Source organism: Prinia subflava, chromosome 3, assembly GCF_021018805.1.
Source record: "Prinia subflava isolate CZ2003 ecotype Zambia chromosome 3, Cam_Psub_1.2, whole genome shotgun sequence".
Lineage (NCBI taxonomy): Eukaryota > Metazoa > Chordata > Aves > Passeriformes > Cisticolidae > Prinia > Prinia subflava.
Genome location: NC_086249.1, coordinates 25,299,833 through 25,317,396, shown reverse-complemented (window position 1 = coordinate 25,317,396; position 17,564 = coordinate 25,299,833). Strand labels below are relative to the sequence as shown.

Sequence of the window (17,564 nt, the reverse complement as noted above, 5' to 3'; positions counted from 1 at the left end):
TTTGGCAATTTAGGGAATGCTCAAGAAGAGACTGCTCTTCAGCACAGGCTGTATCACGTGGTCCAGCACCGCAGAAGCCACCAAGTCCCACACATTTCCAAATCCTCCGGATTACAACATGCAGAGAGACTGAAATGGACCAGAGCAGAGCAGCAGATGACGTGTTCCCCAACATCTCACACTTACAGAAGCTCTTCGTTAAATGTTACCTAAATGACAAAGAAGCTTCATACCACAACTTCTACATCTTCCTTATACCACTAGTCATAAAAATGACTTAAAAATAGCAAGAAAATATTAAAAATGGCCATATGACAAACCAATACCCCCTCTCTCTGACAGAGTCAGCTCTCCATTATGTATCAAAGGCACAACATGATACAGCCCAAAGAAATCTTTCAAGGAAAAAAAAAAAAAAAACATTTCAAAATGTGTCTTTTTTTAATCACCTTTTTTTTCCCAAGGAATACTTACTGGCAGCTTTTAATGTCAATACAAAAGCTCTGTTATAATCTTCAGTAAAAGCCAAATAATATTAAATTGATTAACTCTAAATTGCAGCATATCACAGCCATGTAATGACCAGGAGAGACTTATCCAGATTAGCTAAATTGAAGTCAAACTCCTAAATATAATTGTTTATGTGCGCATTCACTATCTTCTGATTTTGCTTCCATGCCAACAAGTAAATTTGCAATGCATTGTATGGCACTAGAGGTGGATAACATCACTAACTCCAGGGTGCTTCCACTTCAGAGGTTCTGTAGGAAGAAATTGCCTAAATAGTCAGATGTACCAGAGTTTGGGATTAAGGGTACAAAGCATCAGGTAAATAAAATGACTCTACAGCCTTGAACCTAAAAGCTACCCTAGCAGAGTGACCAGATGCCAAGAAGAGACCTTTAAGAGCACCTTTGAGAGCAGTTCCACAAGGTGAGAGCTGGATGGAGCAGACATGGAAGGACACCACTTGTAACCCATTGTTATTTCCATTTACCATCAAAACAAACCCTCTACAAATTTGTACTCCTGCCTTCCAACAAGAGCTGTCATCTACAGGCTTTGTTTTTCAGCTGGACACATTGCAGACTGCCAGTTCAGACTGTGCCTCCTCTGAACCCTTAATACGCCATCCACGCACGCACAAGACTTTGGTCATGTCTGGTGCACTTTTGCCAAGTCCACCAGTAATCCTTCCCGAGGCTTTTACATCAGGACATGACTAATTAGAGGAGGAATGGTTAAATTTATTTATTCATTTTTATTTCCAGAAAGTCTTTTCATCCTTTGTTGGATGGATATCAAAGAAGCACACAGTCCATTCCCACTATGTTCAGGCCTAGAAAAAGAGGTAATGAGATTTTTTATTTTTATGAACAGTGCTTATTAGTGGTTTTTTTTTCCTAACCAGTCTAAGTTACACATTCAGAAGACAGTAATGTGGTAAGACTACGTTTGGCCTATGGAGTATTTGCTGAACTGCTAGCACCAAAGAGAGCAACTGAGCCGTATCCATGTCTTCTTCAATCTTGAATATGCTGCTAAATGTAACTTCTTTGTTTATTCCACGTTCATGAAAGTGCCTGTAGATGAGAGACATAAATCAAACACCAGAGTCCTCAACGAAGAGGCAGGGGCAGATGTTATGTACACGTCCTAAGAGCTTGCTGACAGCCCAGAAGATGGCCAGGGAAGTCCAAAGTCAGCGTTCATTGTTGCGTTTCTTCTCACTTTGTTTTACTTTAAAAAGGATCACCACATTGTTCTGTAAGAGGGATTTTGATGTCTTCAGTATCTTCAAGAAAGGCTGGTCTACTCTCCCACAGAAGGAAACAAAACAGCTCATGTTCTGCATTACATGAAGCATTTGTGCAACTCTTCCTTTTCTGACCTGCTCCACAGACTGCAAGAAAAAATGAAATTCAAACCCTGTTGTATTCTGCTACATTGCCATGCAGCTGGAGCCATCAGCCTGCCATGTTTCCAGGACTGTAACCTGACTCTGAGTAAGCCAGATGGGTCAGATTGGCAGGAATTCCTTCAAGGAGATAAATCCCAGCATAGAAAAGAAAAATCCACTTGGCCCATGGCAGAAGGGGCAATCACATGCCGGCTCTTTAATTAAAATTACAGCAAGTCAAGTAGCTGATACTTTTCCCCTCTCCTGGTAAGGGGGATGAGACATTGTTCACAAGGGTGTTCTGTCGTGCCTCGCTGATCAACCGGCAGGCCAAGTCCAGGAAGAGTTTTTCCACATTATCCGACTCTTTTGCTGATGTTTCCAGATAGTACATGTCCTGTGCTTCAGAAAACTCTGCAGCTCTTTGCTGGGAGACTTCCCTCTTATCAGCTAAATCAATCTTATTACCTGCATTGATAAAATATTTTAGAAAAGGAGTTAATTTGATTTCAAAACCAAGAGAAACTGAGGTCTATAAAGGATAAATGAATTTGGTTCAATATATGTAATGGGCAGTGGTTTGGATATGTAACCTCTAGTGCTTGTTCTGCCCTCCAAATAATGAATTTCCTGAAACACCAGAGTCCATTTAATATCAGCTCATGTAATGAAATATGCCCTGTGAACATCCAAGCCAGTTTGCTTTAATTTAGCACCAGTGCATCTGTTTGCTGCTATCAACCAACATTAAAGGATTTCCATGCTAACATCTATTGAAAAATCTCCTGTGCTTGCTCTGAGGAGCACTTAAAATGTCAATTATAGCATATGAGGCACTAAATGTGATATTCATCAGAGCTTTTTAAAAAGCCTGGCGTGGAAGAAAGGTTCCCTATTTCAATACTCCAGAATAGGATTTGGCTGTGGAGCCTGGAAGAGGGATGGGCTTGGGGGGCACTTGCAGAGTGAGGTGGGGTGAGAAACCAACCCTTTGGTTCAGAATGATCTGTCTAGCAGAGAGTTGATTAAAGCCTCAAGCGAGCATCTGATACGATTATACACTATTGCTAGCCACTTAACTTCAAATGTGATGTTTCTGCTGTACATTAATCTTACAAGGAAGGTAACAGACCAGGACCTGCAACATCAGGACACTCTCTTCACAGACTCAGCATGTTGAGGAGGAAAGCTCTCCTGGCCCCAATCCTACTAGCAATTTTGTGAGAGCTTGTGGGAGGAAAAGGTGGTGTTTCCACCAGCAAGCCTTCCCTCATTGCCTTCCCTTCATCAAAGATCTCCCTTCCCAATAAAGCAGTGTCTTGGACCCACTGAATGCACTGAAGTTACCCTTCTAAACAGATTATCATTCAACACAAGTGATTTATGGGCGTCACATTCTTCAAAGGGTGTTTTATGACTAAAATATGATTTATATGTTGTGCTGTAGATGCTTGCAATTAACTTAATGTTCACTGAAAAAACTGATGTACCTTGTTAGTCATTTATTAATTAATTCTGCACCATTTGTATCCAAGCCACACTCACGGAGTATGAGTTTCTTGTATGGAAGCTCTATAAACCCCACAGTTCACTTGAAGTAGCACTGGGGCATGTCGAACTCGAAAGATTTTTTTTTCTCCTTTAAAACACTTTTAGACACCTCTTTCAATGACCTAGATTTTTTCATTTAAATAGCAAACTATTGAAGGTGATACTGTAGCATGAAACTTTTTAGCTTTTCCCAAGTTATTTTTCCACTGCTCTTTATATATTCTTGGACCTTTAAAAGCCAAGTTCCAACTATGAGATGCTGAAAGCAGAGCATGGAAAAGCACTGGTAGGCAAAATAACCTTCCCCTTGCTCACAGCAGACAGATGGCCTGAGGTCTGTTTCGCCTTGAGTTGAAGCTCTACAGATTAATATAACATTCAGTTGTTTATTTTTAGTCTCCCTAAAATCCATGCAAGAACATCCAGTTTTCCAGCTCTGCCCCATCTATGAATGCTATGATCCCCACAACTGATGTGGTTCCCAAATCCTGACCACTTAAGGCAGGACTGGTTGTCCCACACCTACGGACTATAGCAAGCTACAGACATCATCAGCTCGAGCAGGTCTTCACTTATTAGTGGAGATCTGAGCTTGGGGTCTCGAGGGGAACTGCTCTGTTCCTCACTCGGTGGTAGCTGCACCATCTACACTTCAGTCCCTTATGGCACCGAGTGGTGGGAAGCATCCATCCCCCTCTGCACACAGCAGCCTCAGACCTGCAGTGGTTTGGTTTTTAATTGTAATGGTTTTTCCTTCTGTTCCTCCCTGGTTACAATGGACATTTCCCCAGCCGTCACTGCCTTCTAAGCTGTCAGTCTCTTTAACCCTTCCCCTGTTTCCCAACCCTTCCGTGCCAATCCTTGTTGCACCATCCCCTTGTTCTGGAAAGGTCTGTTCAATTCGAGCTGTCATTGGTTTACCTGAGTTGTAACCTCCCCTCGTTGTTCATTATTGGTTCCCTGTGTGCCATTCACTTCTGTACGTCCTCCCCTGTTCTTTTCCTATTGGTCAAAGCTTTGTCCCCGCCCTAAGATCCTCCCCTGGATTTAAACCCTGGGATCTCGCCTGTCACGGTCCTCGAAGCTTCAACTGTTTCGGGAATAAACTCTGTCAGAACTCAAGTCCTTGGCCTCCCTCTCTAACCTCCACCTCGAGGTAAGCCAGTGGGCACTGTGGTGCTCCGGCTCCACGGAGGTTCTGCCCTAGTGCTGAGCTCCAGGTTATCTCCCCCAGCTGCGCGTGGCACTGGCAGTCTGAGCTGGCCAAAGCCGTGCGTGACCCTCCCGGAGGCCCTGTGTCACAGACCCACAGCACGGCCACACTGCAGGAGGTGGCACCGTGGGACCGTCTGCAGAGGGAAAGGTCCCAGCGCCGGGCCCAGGGCCCTTGCAGCCCCCCTCAGGCGGCGGTGCCTTACCCACGAGCACGGTGATGACCTTGTTGCTGGCGTACTGCTCGATCTCGCGCAGCCACTCGGGCAGGCAGCGGAAGGACTCCTCGCAGGTGATGTCATAGGTGAGGATCAGCGCGTTGGCGCTGCGGTAGTAGCTCTGCGTGATGGACCGGAACCGCTCCTGCCCTGCCGTGTCCCAGATCTGCAGCTTTGGCCACAGCAAGGAAGGGTGGGAAAAGGGGAAAAAAAAAAAAAAAAAAGAGTTAATTTCTTTTTATTTGATAGCAGCACCATTTTGACCTTAAAAAAAACCCTTCAGGGTAAAGGCTGGGAAAGCACTTTGCTCTTCTCCCTTTGGCTTTCCTTCCCCCAGCATTATTTGTTTCTGTTCCTGCACTTGTGGATTGAAATGCAAGGCACAAAGTCAGCTGGCACTGGAAGCTGCAGGTCTGTCGGCTTCCATGCAACTCCTAGCATCTCCCTCTGCAGTGGGCAGAACTGCCAGCCTGGAGGGGCTGGAGAGAGAAAATCATTTCTTCCACCTCTGATGTCTAAAAACAGCAGCGTCCATTCCCAAGAAGGAATAAGAATGTCTTTCCTCTAGCTCATGGAGCTGGTTGCAGTTATCCAGAGCATTTTTGGAGTTTATTGGAAGAAGCCAGGCAGATCAGAATCCCCTCACAACTGCACAGTGCTCTCTCAGCTCATTGGGCAGTGAGCTTTGGTAGCTTTTCATATCTGGAAAAGCTTGCACACAGCTTTCATACTAATGAGTCCCTCTCCACTGAGTTTATAATGCTATCTTGAAAGCTGGAAAATACTTTTCCCCAGAAATCCATAATTTATTTTCAAATCTGAAAACTCTTTTGGTAAACAGCTCTGCTTCCTCATTCTGGATCCCAGCAGACATTCAGGGGAGGCTGCCCAGCACAGAGGCAAGAGAGTCATGGCTTGGGCACTGCTAAATGAGCTAACAGCCAGTGCAGCTCTGTTCTCTGACTCATCCCTGCTTTCCCCTCTCATTAAATGTTTATTCTCACAAGCACTGCTTACTCAAAAAGTTTCGTGTACAAGACCACTGAAAGAAATCTGTTTGGCTTCCAGACTCCAAAAGGCTCATTCCAATGCCCAAATGTATCCTGCCAAGTTGCCGCCAAGGCTTGGTCACTGCAACTCTGATTTATTGCACTGGTGAGGGCAGGAGAGGGACTTTAAAACCCAGTATTGGCCACGTGAAATATAGCAGATACACCAGCTAGCACTTGCTAAGGCTCTGTGACACATGGTCTTGCCCCAAGGTGATTCAGAGAGAACACTTGTGCATTCATCAGATATTTGTGGGGCAGCAGAGACTTTTCATTTAGCTTGCAGAGCTTCCCTGAACTGTCCTTGCCCCTGAGACATCTCATACTGGCACAACTATTTGCAGTATTCTCTTAAGAACTTTACACCCTCAGTCCAAATTAGTCTTAAAACAGGATTATACCACAGGAGCAACACTTCAAACGCAGCAGATCCTGAGGTAACATCACCAGTATAAATCCCAGACGTCATATACTGGTGATGTTCTAAAGGCTCCAGTAGAATTTGACAGCAAACCAGATGCTTGAAAAGCAGAGGTATCTGAAATGGATGGGATTCATGTCCCTTGGGACTGCTTTTCTCCCTCTAATGACCAAGACAATCTTGAGGCCACTGATTTGAACAAATTACACCTCCAGCACAGTGATGACACCATTTACCACCTCAGATCCTCCGAGTTGCTTCACTAGAGCTGCTTTTGGCTGAGAGAAACATCTCTGCTGTCTGAGGAGCTTGGGACAAGCAGCATTCATGTCCTGGCCAGCCCTGCTAATGAGCATCACAACCAGCAAGCTGAGCACCAGCACCTCCTGGGCCACACGTGCTCCTCCCTGCTTCCCTGCCTGCTGCTCTGGCCCACTTGCACAGCCACATGCTAAATATAAACCTGGTCTTTATCAGGTGAAGGATTTTCTACCTCCTGTCCTTCACCTGCCCAGGTGGGAAGGTCTCCTGGTGCAGCAGGAGACCTCTTCCCATAGGTCTGTAAGCTCCTCACACAGCGGAGTCGCAGCTTGCTGACATGACCACGGCTCTTAAAACATGCCCTAAACCTAGCAACACAACACCCCATTTTCTTCTTAAAACTCCTCTGTGGTGCTGTGGTACAGGTTAAAAAAAAAAAAAAAAAAACAGGGCTGAAAACCTGCCCAAATTCACTGTTTCCATCCCATCACTTAAGCTTGAAAAGAGGTCTCAGTGTCACACCCAGCCACTCTTGCATTTGCTCACTATTGGGTTTGATAAAGACAGTAAGGGGAAAACTCCTGGGTTTCATTTTGATGCCCTTGAATTCTCTGCATGCAGAGTAAATCCAGGAGCAGCTCAGGGACCATGGATACCTTGACCTTAGAGGCTCAAATAACTGTACTTTTTTCTCATCTCAGATACACAGCAGCTCAGGTGAAGTCTCTACTAATGAACAAAATGGTAGCAGCCAACATTTCTGGGCTGTGGAACCCAACCACGGACCCCATTAAAGCATGAGATTGGTCTCCATTCTCATGCTTTGTGTGTTTTGGCCCAGGCAAAGTAGCTCTCTGCCAAGTGATGTTCAGGCTCAGTTTGGGAGTCAGCTCAGGACAAGGACAGTTTTCCAGAAATGGCTTCCACCCTATTTTAGAGGGTGAAAGAGTTAAAAATATGTACAACTTTGCCCTTTGCAGCTCAACCTGTTGGCTGAAACACAAGTACTGTGATCAGCTCTGCTTCTCCCAAATCTGTACCTTGGCAGAAGTGGAAGAAGAGCCTTCGTTGTGCAGAAGCACACAAGTCCAGACGTCTGCTCTCCCCAGTGGCCATCTTGGGAGCTCACAGGAGAAGATTTTCCTGAAGCACATCCCAGTGGATGCAACAAATTTCTGCTTACTAGAAACACAGTGAGCAGAGGCTGCACTGAAATGCTTCTCTGGGCTTCCTCAATCCAAGACAGGCGTGACCTTACTGTCTCCTAAGCAAGGATAACCATTTTGCAAGGTCTCCCTGTTCCATTTCCTCCCCTCCAGTAGGTTCACTTTTACAATCCTGATAGTAATGGTGTAGAGGGGCACCCAGATTGTTAGACCCTGCATTCCCCAGGCCATGCCAGACAGCCCTGACCTTCCCTGAGTGTCTTCCAGCAGTGGAAGGGCTGCAGCAAGAAACCTCAGCAATGGTACTGCCACATGAATTTACACTTTACATCATCGGGCTCCTACCTTTACTTTTTCACCGTTTATCTCCACAGTTTTAATCATAAAGTCAACCCCAATCGTAGCTCCTTGCCCTGGTGGGAAAAGGCCCTGGAATAAAACAAGAGTTAGATTAAACATATTTCTACAAAAGTCTCACTGGGTGCCAATCCTCACTTTTTTCCATCTTCAAAACCATTCATCCATTCCCCTTCCCATTACACTTACTTCCATCACATTTAGAGTGTGACATTTCCCCAGCATGAAGGTTACCGTAAATTCACCCCTGTTGTGTTTTCCCTGCCTTATACATCCCTAGTTGTGCAGCAAGTCATTGACTTGAGAGGTAGGAACACAGAAAAAGAAAAGGAGGAAAAAAGAGAGGGGGAAAGCCCTTCTATACAGTTGGAAGAAGCAGAGGAAGGGTGAGGACCTTCCATCCTACTTCCCAATGCATTGAAAAATGTGTGAACATCTGTGTGGGATGAGATGCATTTGCAACCTTTCGCAACCTCACACCTTCCCTTTTCCCTCCATAGTACCCTCTGGCACCAACAGGCATTTCTGGCAGCTCTCCACAGTGGGGTCACATCTCTGCACAGCATTTCAGGAGCGAAGCACGGAGGCAGCCATCACCAGTGCCACAGCAATGGCAAGGGACAGCGCAATGCTGGTGGCATTTGATTGCAGCACCGCCAGAAAGGAGCAGCAGCAAACAAAATGAGACCTTTTTGATTTCTGGTCTACCAAATCATGCTGATTTTGGGGCACATCCATCCCCTACAGCAGCTGTGCTGCCAAACAGCAGAAGTTGCTAAAGATTTTTGCTGTTAAGCTTTTCGGTATGACTAGTCTTATTGCCACTGACTGCCACATGTTTTTGGAGAGCATCTGAAGTCACTATAGCTTCAAAACTAAAATTAACAGTGAAGGGGAAAACTGCCTACAATTTCTAGTGGAGAGTGCAACCAAAACCCCACAACTTGTGCTTTACGATGCATCATCCAAAGTCTTCCCTTGCCCTGGATCACAGAGGCTGTTCTGCCACAACAAAAGGCACTGGACTGACAGCTCAGGACCCAGATTATTGAGTTTCTAATGACAAATAACAGGGAGCCCTTTGTGCAGCAAAGGCTGGGGAAGAGACCAGGAGATGTGTTGGTGTTTTAATTGGCCCAGAGCACCACCAAAACAGGAAGAATTGTCCCAGTGGCTTTCAGAGGGGACTTTCCACCTTCAGAGAGGAATGAGGTTTCCTGCAGCACAAGCTCCAGAACACGGCCAGGTGCAGCATAAGGTACAGGTGCTCTGCTTGTGCCAGTATGTCACTGTATGTGATGTGTGCACCACGCGTGTGAACAACAGAACGCTCTGGAGCTGTGACACTGGCAGAGCCCTCAGCACAGAGCCACAGGCTCTACACTCCCACACCAGTGCTGTCCCCATCCCAACACTCCACAATCCAAGAGGTGGCCAGCCTTACCTGAGTGAAGCGACGGACTAAGCAGGTCTTCCCCACCCCGGCGTTGCCGATTAAAACAATTTTGAAGAGGAAATCATAATCTTCCATACTCATTTACGCAGCTGCGAGAGAGACAGAGAGCACAATGCTGTGTGAACCGTCAGTGGGGACATGCCCTTTTATCCCTGCTGAACTTTATTACTCCAAATATTCAGAACGAAGGTCTCTTGGCACACACATGGCTCCTTAGATAAGGGTGAAGAGCACTTTTCACTCTGGGCTGGGGCATCCACGTAGTCAAAGTCAGCTGCTGTGAAACCTTGGTCCCATTTTGGTCCTCATGTGGTCTCACCTGGCTCCCCACAAGTTAGAGATGTTGGGTTTTCAGCTTTCCAAGCAGCGTTCCACAAACCTGAGACACTGATTCCTAGATGTTCCCAAATGTTTGTTTTGCTTTTAACTACATCAGCTCCAAAGGACAGCATGGACTTGGTCACATTGTCTGAGGGATCACATAATTTTCTCCTGCTAGGGAAATATCCCAAACCCCACCATGAGCTCCTTCAGGAGCACACTGGGTGCACACAGTGCAGGGCTTGGGCACACATGAGGGCAGAGCGGGTAGGGGACTTCATGTGAAAACAAGAGCAGCAGTGCTTGCCTTAAAAACAGAAAGAGCTCATGTGCTAGAAGTGTAGAGAAAAGTAGGGTAACAGTTTAGCTGAAGTACAAGAGATTTTTAGAAGAGAAGAAATAATATATGTTATTAGGAATATTACTACTCTGATAACTTTCTTTAGTTTTGTGAGGAATCTTTAGGTTGCTCAAATGGGAAGTGAACAGAGTGGAACTTAAGAATTATCCAGCACACTCCATGCCCCAAATCCAAGCTCCTTGGCAGGATGCAGAGACTGATATTGCAGCAATGTCACAGGAGATGGGCAGGATCTTCCCCCTTCCTACACAGGGGAAGATCCACACGGCTTCCTAAGCCACTCACAGCACGGGGAGGACCAGACAAATGCAGAACTGCGGTGCTGACAAATGCATTTGCTGCAGCTGAGCAAGTCATGAGGGATGAGCAGCCACACCTCCATCTCCAGGGCTCCCAAGGACTGCTGCCAATGCTGGGCCCAGAAAAGGGGTCTGTAACCTCCCAGGAAAGCAACAACGGCCAGAGGAGATGCAGCTGGGGACTTCAGGCAGAAAGAAAAACCCAGAGACAAGGAAGCAAAGGACAGTGTCCAAATCCAGCTATGTTCAGGAGGATCCAGGTATTACATATGGCTTCAAGCCCTGTCCTCAAGCTATCAGAAAAGAGACAGATTTACACACCATCAGTTCAGATACCGTGTAAGGCAAAACCACCACATCAGTACCTAACCCACCAGTACCTACAGATTAGGTAAAGAATGAGGTGGTAGAGTCAAAGACGGTAAGTGTAGCAGAAGTATGGGGCAGATGGGTGGGGAATGGGGTGAATAATGTATTATGAAAGTGCTATCCTCAGTAAATCCCCAGATTGCTTAGAAGATTCTTACAGAGCTGATGAAGGCAGCAAAATGCAGGCTGGGTGAAACCAGCTTCTCATGCTCAGTCCAAAGGCAGGGTGCTGTCTCCCAGTGCCTCTAAAGGTCCTTCCTCTGGAGAGTTCATTGCAACACACATCAAAAGGTTCCAGCTACAGACTCCAGTCCCACCAAACAGCTGTGATAGGCTTATAGTCAAACAATCAGAGAACACAAGATAAAGCTGAGACAGTCTGTTTCTGCCTGGCAGGGAACATTGAAACAGCTCTCCAAGCACCACCAAGAGTCTGGTGGACCTGAGGGCAAAAGAAGTACAAGACTGACTCAGCTGCTTCACATCTATGTGGCCCTTGGCCTTTCCAACAGCCTAAAAAAGGGTAACCACACCAATTAGTGACTAATGAGCTGCATCACATCAGCAGATGGTTAGTAGGAACACAGCTGAGTCACTGCATAGACGTGTCACTTCAAGCGGGTCACTGCACCTGGGTCAGGGACACAGTGCCACCAAACAGCAGCAGCTGGAGGTGTCCTAAGGATGCTCTGACTTCACCTTGCTCCAACACACAAGCCCTTGCAGACCCATCCTCTCTTAGTAGAGTGAAAGAGTGGGGCCTTAAACAGCCCCCAAAAAAGCACCCTTTTCTGGGGTTCTTACTTTGTGTAATCTTTTCATATCTCCGTGACTGGCATTCCCAGAGTGGGACTGGATAACAAAAGCAGTATTAAATACATACTGACAGTGCTCTTAAATAAAGACTGAATGTTAAGGTTTCAAGGTTTCACACCAGCTTCTGCCATGCCAAAAAACGTGATCATCCACCAAAAGCTATTTCAAGACTAATGATACTCATGCAGCACTGCATAATTATTCCTGGGATTCTTCACACCCCAGAGGGTATGCCTCGCCCAGAGAGATTTCAGTTCCATTACTTGCACCCCAAACAATCCAAAATTCAAATTTATCTTCTTAGGAAGTTTAAAAATGAACTTTCTCTGCAGATCTTTGCAGTCAGAAACGCTAAATGGCTCAGACATACCCTAGAGTTATGTCTGATCCCCTTCATTAGGCTCTAGGACTAATCATATGTGATAGTGACCCCAAATGGGAACCGAAAGATGAGCCAAGACCATAAAACAAACCATGCAATGATGAGATTAAATGCCAGAACTGAAGAGATACAAGAAGTCAGGGCATGGGAAGGGAGAAAGCAAAGGGAGCAGCAAGGAAGAATGAGCAGTGCTTTGTGAGGCAGAGCAGGCAGTGAAGCTGCCCATGGCTGCCCTATCCCCCCAGCTGGTGTTTCCCCCTGGAGTGCACAGCTGCCCCAGAGCCCTGTCTGTGCTGGACACACAAACGCTGCACTGGCCAAGTTACGAGATCCTCTCCTCCTGCACGCCAAGCAGGGCGGCCAAGTGACCTTTGCTGCTGACTCAGGCTCACACTACCCCTCCCCTCTCCCCAGAGAAGATGTCTCAACCTTTACCCCACTTACCACAGCTGGGGAATGTGCATCTCAGCTACACAGCACATTGAATTATATGCTTTAAAAAAAATCAAAACAAACGCAGAGCACAACTTCTCTGTTTTTGTTTTCTTGGGTTTTTTTTGGTGTGGGCTTCAGTTTTTTCTTCCCCTCTCTTCTCTTGTGTTTGCAGGTGCAAGGCTCTGCCTCGCATCCCCGCAGTGGTTTCGTGTTCAGGATGCAGCTGCCTGTCCCACCCCTGGAGGGGACAAGACCCTGCAGTGAGGGCAGGAGATGGGATGCCAGTCCATGCTTCAGCCATCCCTCACCACATTCAGTTAAATCAAACACTACAGCACAGAGACATGCCCTGTCATGAGATGAAGCAGGAGGAAAGTCCAAGGCTGGCAGCAGGGCAGAAAATTTGGTTTCACAGCTGTTTTTCCCTGAGGCAGTTTATGCAGCTGGCATCCCAACCAGCCTCCGTGAGCTGTTCCTGCCAGCCTCACACAAGATCAGTTTTGTGGAGTTTTATTTCATTTGTATCACTGCTCTGCTTCATCATGTGACCCCACACATGGTCACTGTGGACAGAACAAGAGGCCAGGAGGGATAAATTGAAGCAGGGTGACCACCTGGAGAGGTGGTCCAGCAGTGGGAATGCAGCTGAAGGACAGCAGGACGTGTTTTAGACTTAGCTAGCTTTCACAGATTCATAGAATCATTAAGGTTGGAAAAAACCTCTAAGATCATCAAGTTCAGCACTGCCAAGTCCACCACTAAAGCATTTCCCTAACTGACACATCTGCATGCTTTTCAAACACTTCCAGGGATGGTGACTGCACCACTTCCCTGGGCAGCCTGTCCTAGTGCTTGATCACCCCTTTAGTGATGAAATTTTTCCTAATACCCAAAGTAATTCTCCCCTGATGCAACTTGATGCTTCCTCTCATCCTATTGCTTTTCACATGAGAGAGGAGACCGACCCCAACTTCATTTCACTCTCCTTTCAGGCAGTTGTAGAATGAGAAGATCCCCCTGAGCCTCCTTTTCTCCAGGCTAAACACCCCCAGCTCCCTCAGCCACTCCTCATCAGACTTGTGCTCCAGACCCCTCATCAGTTCCACTGCCCTTTTCAGGACATGCTCCAGAACCTCAGTGTTCCTCTATTTGGGCAAGACAGTTCAATAAATGCTTTTGATATTTTTCAGTTATTAATTCCAATTCAACCAGAAGACTGGTGAGATCCACCCTAACCAAAAGCATAGGGACCAGGGACTTTCACCTCTCCTTCTCTCACCCAAGCTTGCACAAACAAGTTCCTGCTCCCATGGAGGCACCTGAAGGGGAATGCAGAAGCTGTGGGCTGCTTTTCCCATGCTCACGTTCAGCTGCTGTTCACCAGCACCCCCAGGTCCTTTTCCACTGAGCAGCTTCCCAGCCACTCTGCTCCCAGTCTGTAATGCTGCCTGGGGTTGCTGTCATCTAAGTGCAGGACCCAGCACTTTGCCCTGTTGAACAGAGGTTCAGATCCAGCTTGGCCTCAAATCCAGCCTGTCCAGATGCCTCTGCAGAGCCTTCCTGCCCTCCAGCAAATCAACATTCCCACTCGATGTGGTCCACCTGATTGCCACCAGCCTGACTGAGGGTACCCTTGACCCCCTCTCAAGATCATTGATAAAGATATTAAACAAGAGTGTCCCCAACACTGAGCCCCTGGGAACATCACTTGGGACCAGCTGCCAGCATGATGTGGCTGTATTCACCACCTCTCTCTGGGCTCAGCCATCCAACCAGCTTTCTACCCAGTAAAGAGATGGATGAAAAACAGAACAAAAAACGAAACTACCCACAGCTGCAAAGGTTTCTCCCCATTTAAGGATTAAGACCAAAACCATATCAGTCCAGGAATGCTGATAATTTGCACCTCAGCTCTATCCCACTTCAAAACCCCATTAAAACCTAGTGCTGCAATTAGACACAGAGAAGGATCTGCAGCCTTTTCACCTGCTGGATCTAATCAGCAGGCCAGGGCAGGTTTTGATGTATTTATACACTTCTTAATAAACAAGTATTTTCTGTTTTTCATCATCCAACAACTATAAACAAAAATAAATTTATCCAAAAACCTCAAGTTCAAACAGCAGCAGTTATGTATACAGAGATTACATTGATTGCATACGCCATATGAGCCACAAAATTCAAAGCTAAGGATAATATTTCAAGCAGAAAATTATTCCTCGCAGGCCAGAAAATTGCAGGGAATTCAGGTCTGGACATGCTGCTGCATTACGTAACTCAGGATAAAATATTTTCGTTTCCAAAGCACCTGCCAACCCAAGCAGGCTCCTGCACTCAGCAAGCATGAGCCCAGCTCATGCCCTTCTGCAAATGGCTGGATTTCCCTCTGCTTCCTTGCCCACCTTCCTCACTCCTCATCTCCATAGGGTTTAATTTCACTTCCGTTCACACTACAAAAATTAAGAGAGATTTCATTCCCAAGAAAGTCTGGATCATGCATACCTCTGTGCCAATGGTGGCAAAACCACAAGTCCATGGGATACATGCTCTGGGCATGGTGCAACATTAAAAGTCCAACAACGTCTTTTCCAAAATCAAGGGAGAAAGACTTATGGCAGGCACTTGGGGTTGCAGAGCTTGACATCTCTCAACTCTTCCCACTACACTTGCCATTGCAGGTGAGCTAAATCCAATTGCCTGTGCTCTGGTAATCCTAAAAATACCTCTTCAAGGAAGGGAAAAGGTCCCAACAGCGCTCAACAAATCCATCCAACACTTCCAGGAGGCATCACGCAACTATGCACATCGTGCAGGGAGGCACGGGGCTTCCCCATGCATGGCAGACCCAGCAACATTGGCTGATGAGCTGCTGATCATTCAAAAGTCTAGACGTGTTTTAAAAAGTGCATCTGGAAAAAAAACAGATGTTGAAAACCTCAGCTCTACCCCATAGAGAGATTCATGCTCCTCAATGCTTCACTCAGGATGTTTCTCCTACAGCAACCAAGCAAGCTGAGTAAGCACAAGTTGCCACGTATCAGATGTATGTTTTATCCCACAGATATATTTCTATAAATAAATAAAAAGCTGAAGCTGAGGGGTTTTGGATCAATGACCACACAGAGCATACAGGCCTTCCCCTTACCTCTTTTGCCACCATGGAAAATTTGGAGCTCACTGAACTACTTTGCTCAGGTCATGGCTCACACATGAGTTGGCCTCCAGGAGCTTGTGCAGGTACCACAGAGGAACCCAGTGACCAGCAATTACAGCTGCTTCACCACAGAACAAGCAGGTAAATCCAGCACCAGTATCATCCCAAAGAAGAGCCTGGAGCCAGAGCTCCAGAGAACAGGATGCTCTGCTGTGGTGGTCCCACTGAACACAAGACAGCCTCACCGCAGCGCATGGCTGGACTCAGAGGTAACTGCCTGCAGACTGCCCTCTCCATCTGCCTGCTTGGCTTAACACCAGAGGTTACAGATCTCACACTCAGGAACAAACTTTGGATTTTCACACATTCCAGGCATCCCTGGTGAAAAGGCTTTGTGTCCAGGCTCTCCACTTCTGAGTGAAGTCTTCTGGAGGGCTTTGCTACTACTGCTGTCAAGAGCAGCATTAACACAATCATTAATCGTTTTTGGTTGCATGGTGGAAAGGTGTTTGGGTTGGACACATCCTTGTGGATCTCAGTGCCACCAAAGACCCTTCAGGAGAGATCAGGCAACTCACAGCTTGCCTGGTGCAGTGTTCTCATCTAACTTTCCCACCTCCTGGAGGGAGAGGAGACTCAGACATTTGTGCACATCGGTATGGGAAACGGCCACGGAGGTGCTAAATATCACCTGCAGACAGCAAGTTATGTTCCATCACACATCTGAGAATTTGACTGTTAATCAATAATAATTCTCCTCACACAGAAACTAATCAGTTTCTGTGTCACGTAGGAATAATGAATTACACGCAGTAGTTACAAAATGCTAAACAGAAAATTAATTTCTTTAGGATTAAAAAAAATCCTGCTGGCATGCACAGCCACAATGCCTCAATGGTGTCTGAACAAACTACGTACGAGCAGCCCCAGGATACTCAGGATACAGTCATGAGAACAGCCTGACACTCCATTTACTGTCAGAACCTGCATTTTAACTGCAAAAAAGTTGGTGCAATATTAACACACGCTTTTATAAACATCTTTGAAGACATGCCTGGAAATGGGGACAATACTGCACGCTCAAAACATTCCCTTGGTCTTGGCTACATTTTAGCACATCCTGCGACCACCAAGCTGTACACTCTGCAGCAAAATGCTTTTGTGTGTTGAAGCAGTTACAGCCAGAACAGCAGACAGGCTGACTTCCAAGTGTGGAAAAAACTGCATTTCCAGAAATCCAGCCAAAAAATGCTGTTTCATCCACTCAAAAACAACAGCCTCTTCCCAAACGGGGAAAAAAAAATAACACAACAAAATTATTTTTTAAACTACAGCCAAGAGGTAACAAACATTTCTTGCATGGAAAAGCCAGGAAAGCTTACCAAGTCCAGCTCTCTATGTGAAATAAAGATCCCACACCGAGACCTGAGCCACTAAAATGGGGGAACACATCAGCAGCTTACATGAGATTTTATGTCTTTAGTAACTAGATGCAAGATCAGGCTGAACCCCAGGTGTATCTCACAAGGTTTCTGAGGACAGTGCAACTACAAGCAGTGAAGTGCAGGCTGCCCACCTCACAAGGAGGTGAACAGGGGAGAAATAAAGCCTTGGTTTGGAATAAAGGCTTGTGCATGACAAATATGAAAAAGCAAAGAAGTCTCTTGATGCATTAATTTCCTGGGCTGGCAGGAGTTTGAGTGGCATCATGATCATATGTGGAAAAGTTTTAAACTGGGTGACAAGGTCCTACTAAAAACTTGGAGGATTAGACAGCTTGACACCATCATTTTTGAAAATATACACGAAAAGCTATCACAACTAAAGAATTTCAAT

The 17,564-nt window shown here is 46.1% G+C and overlaps 1 protein-coding gene across 3 annotated transcripts in view; it reads right to left on the bottom strand.

Annotated features, from left to right (window-relative positions):
• Positions 1 to 1,236: 1,236 nt before the first annotated feature.
• Positions 1,237 to 17,564, bottom strand: part of RAB30 (RAB30, member RAS oncogene family) — a 39,911-nt gene continuing 23,583 nt past the window's right edge. For 2 of the 3 annotated variants that reach the window (XM_063394439.1, XM_063394440.1), the window contains 4 exons: positions 9,580 to 9,680; positions 8,124 to 8,207; positions 4,870 to 5,053; positions 1,237 to 2,368 (listed from right to left, as the gene is read on the bottom strand). In XM_063394439.1, coding sequence (XP_063250509.1) covers positions 2,118 to 2,368; positions 4,870 to 5,053; positions 8,124 to 8,207; positions 9,580 to 9,672 — 612 coding nt within the window. In that variant the 5' untranslated portion in view covers positions 9,673 to 9,680 and the 3' untranslated portion in view covers positions 1,237 to 2,117. Of the gene's footprint in view, positions 2,369 to 4,869; positions 5,054 to 8,123; positions 8,208 to 9,579; positions 9,681 to 12,583; positions 12,609 to 17,564 lie in introns of those variants that run through there. The other variant, XM_063394441.1, reaches the window with a different exon arrangement.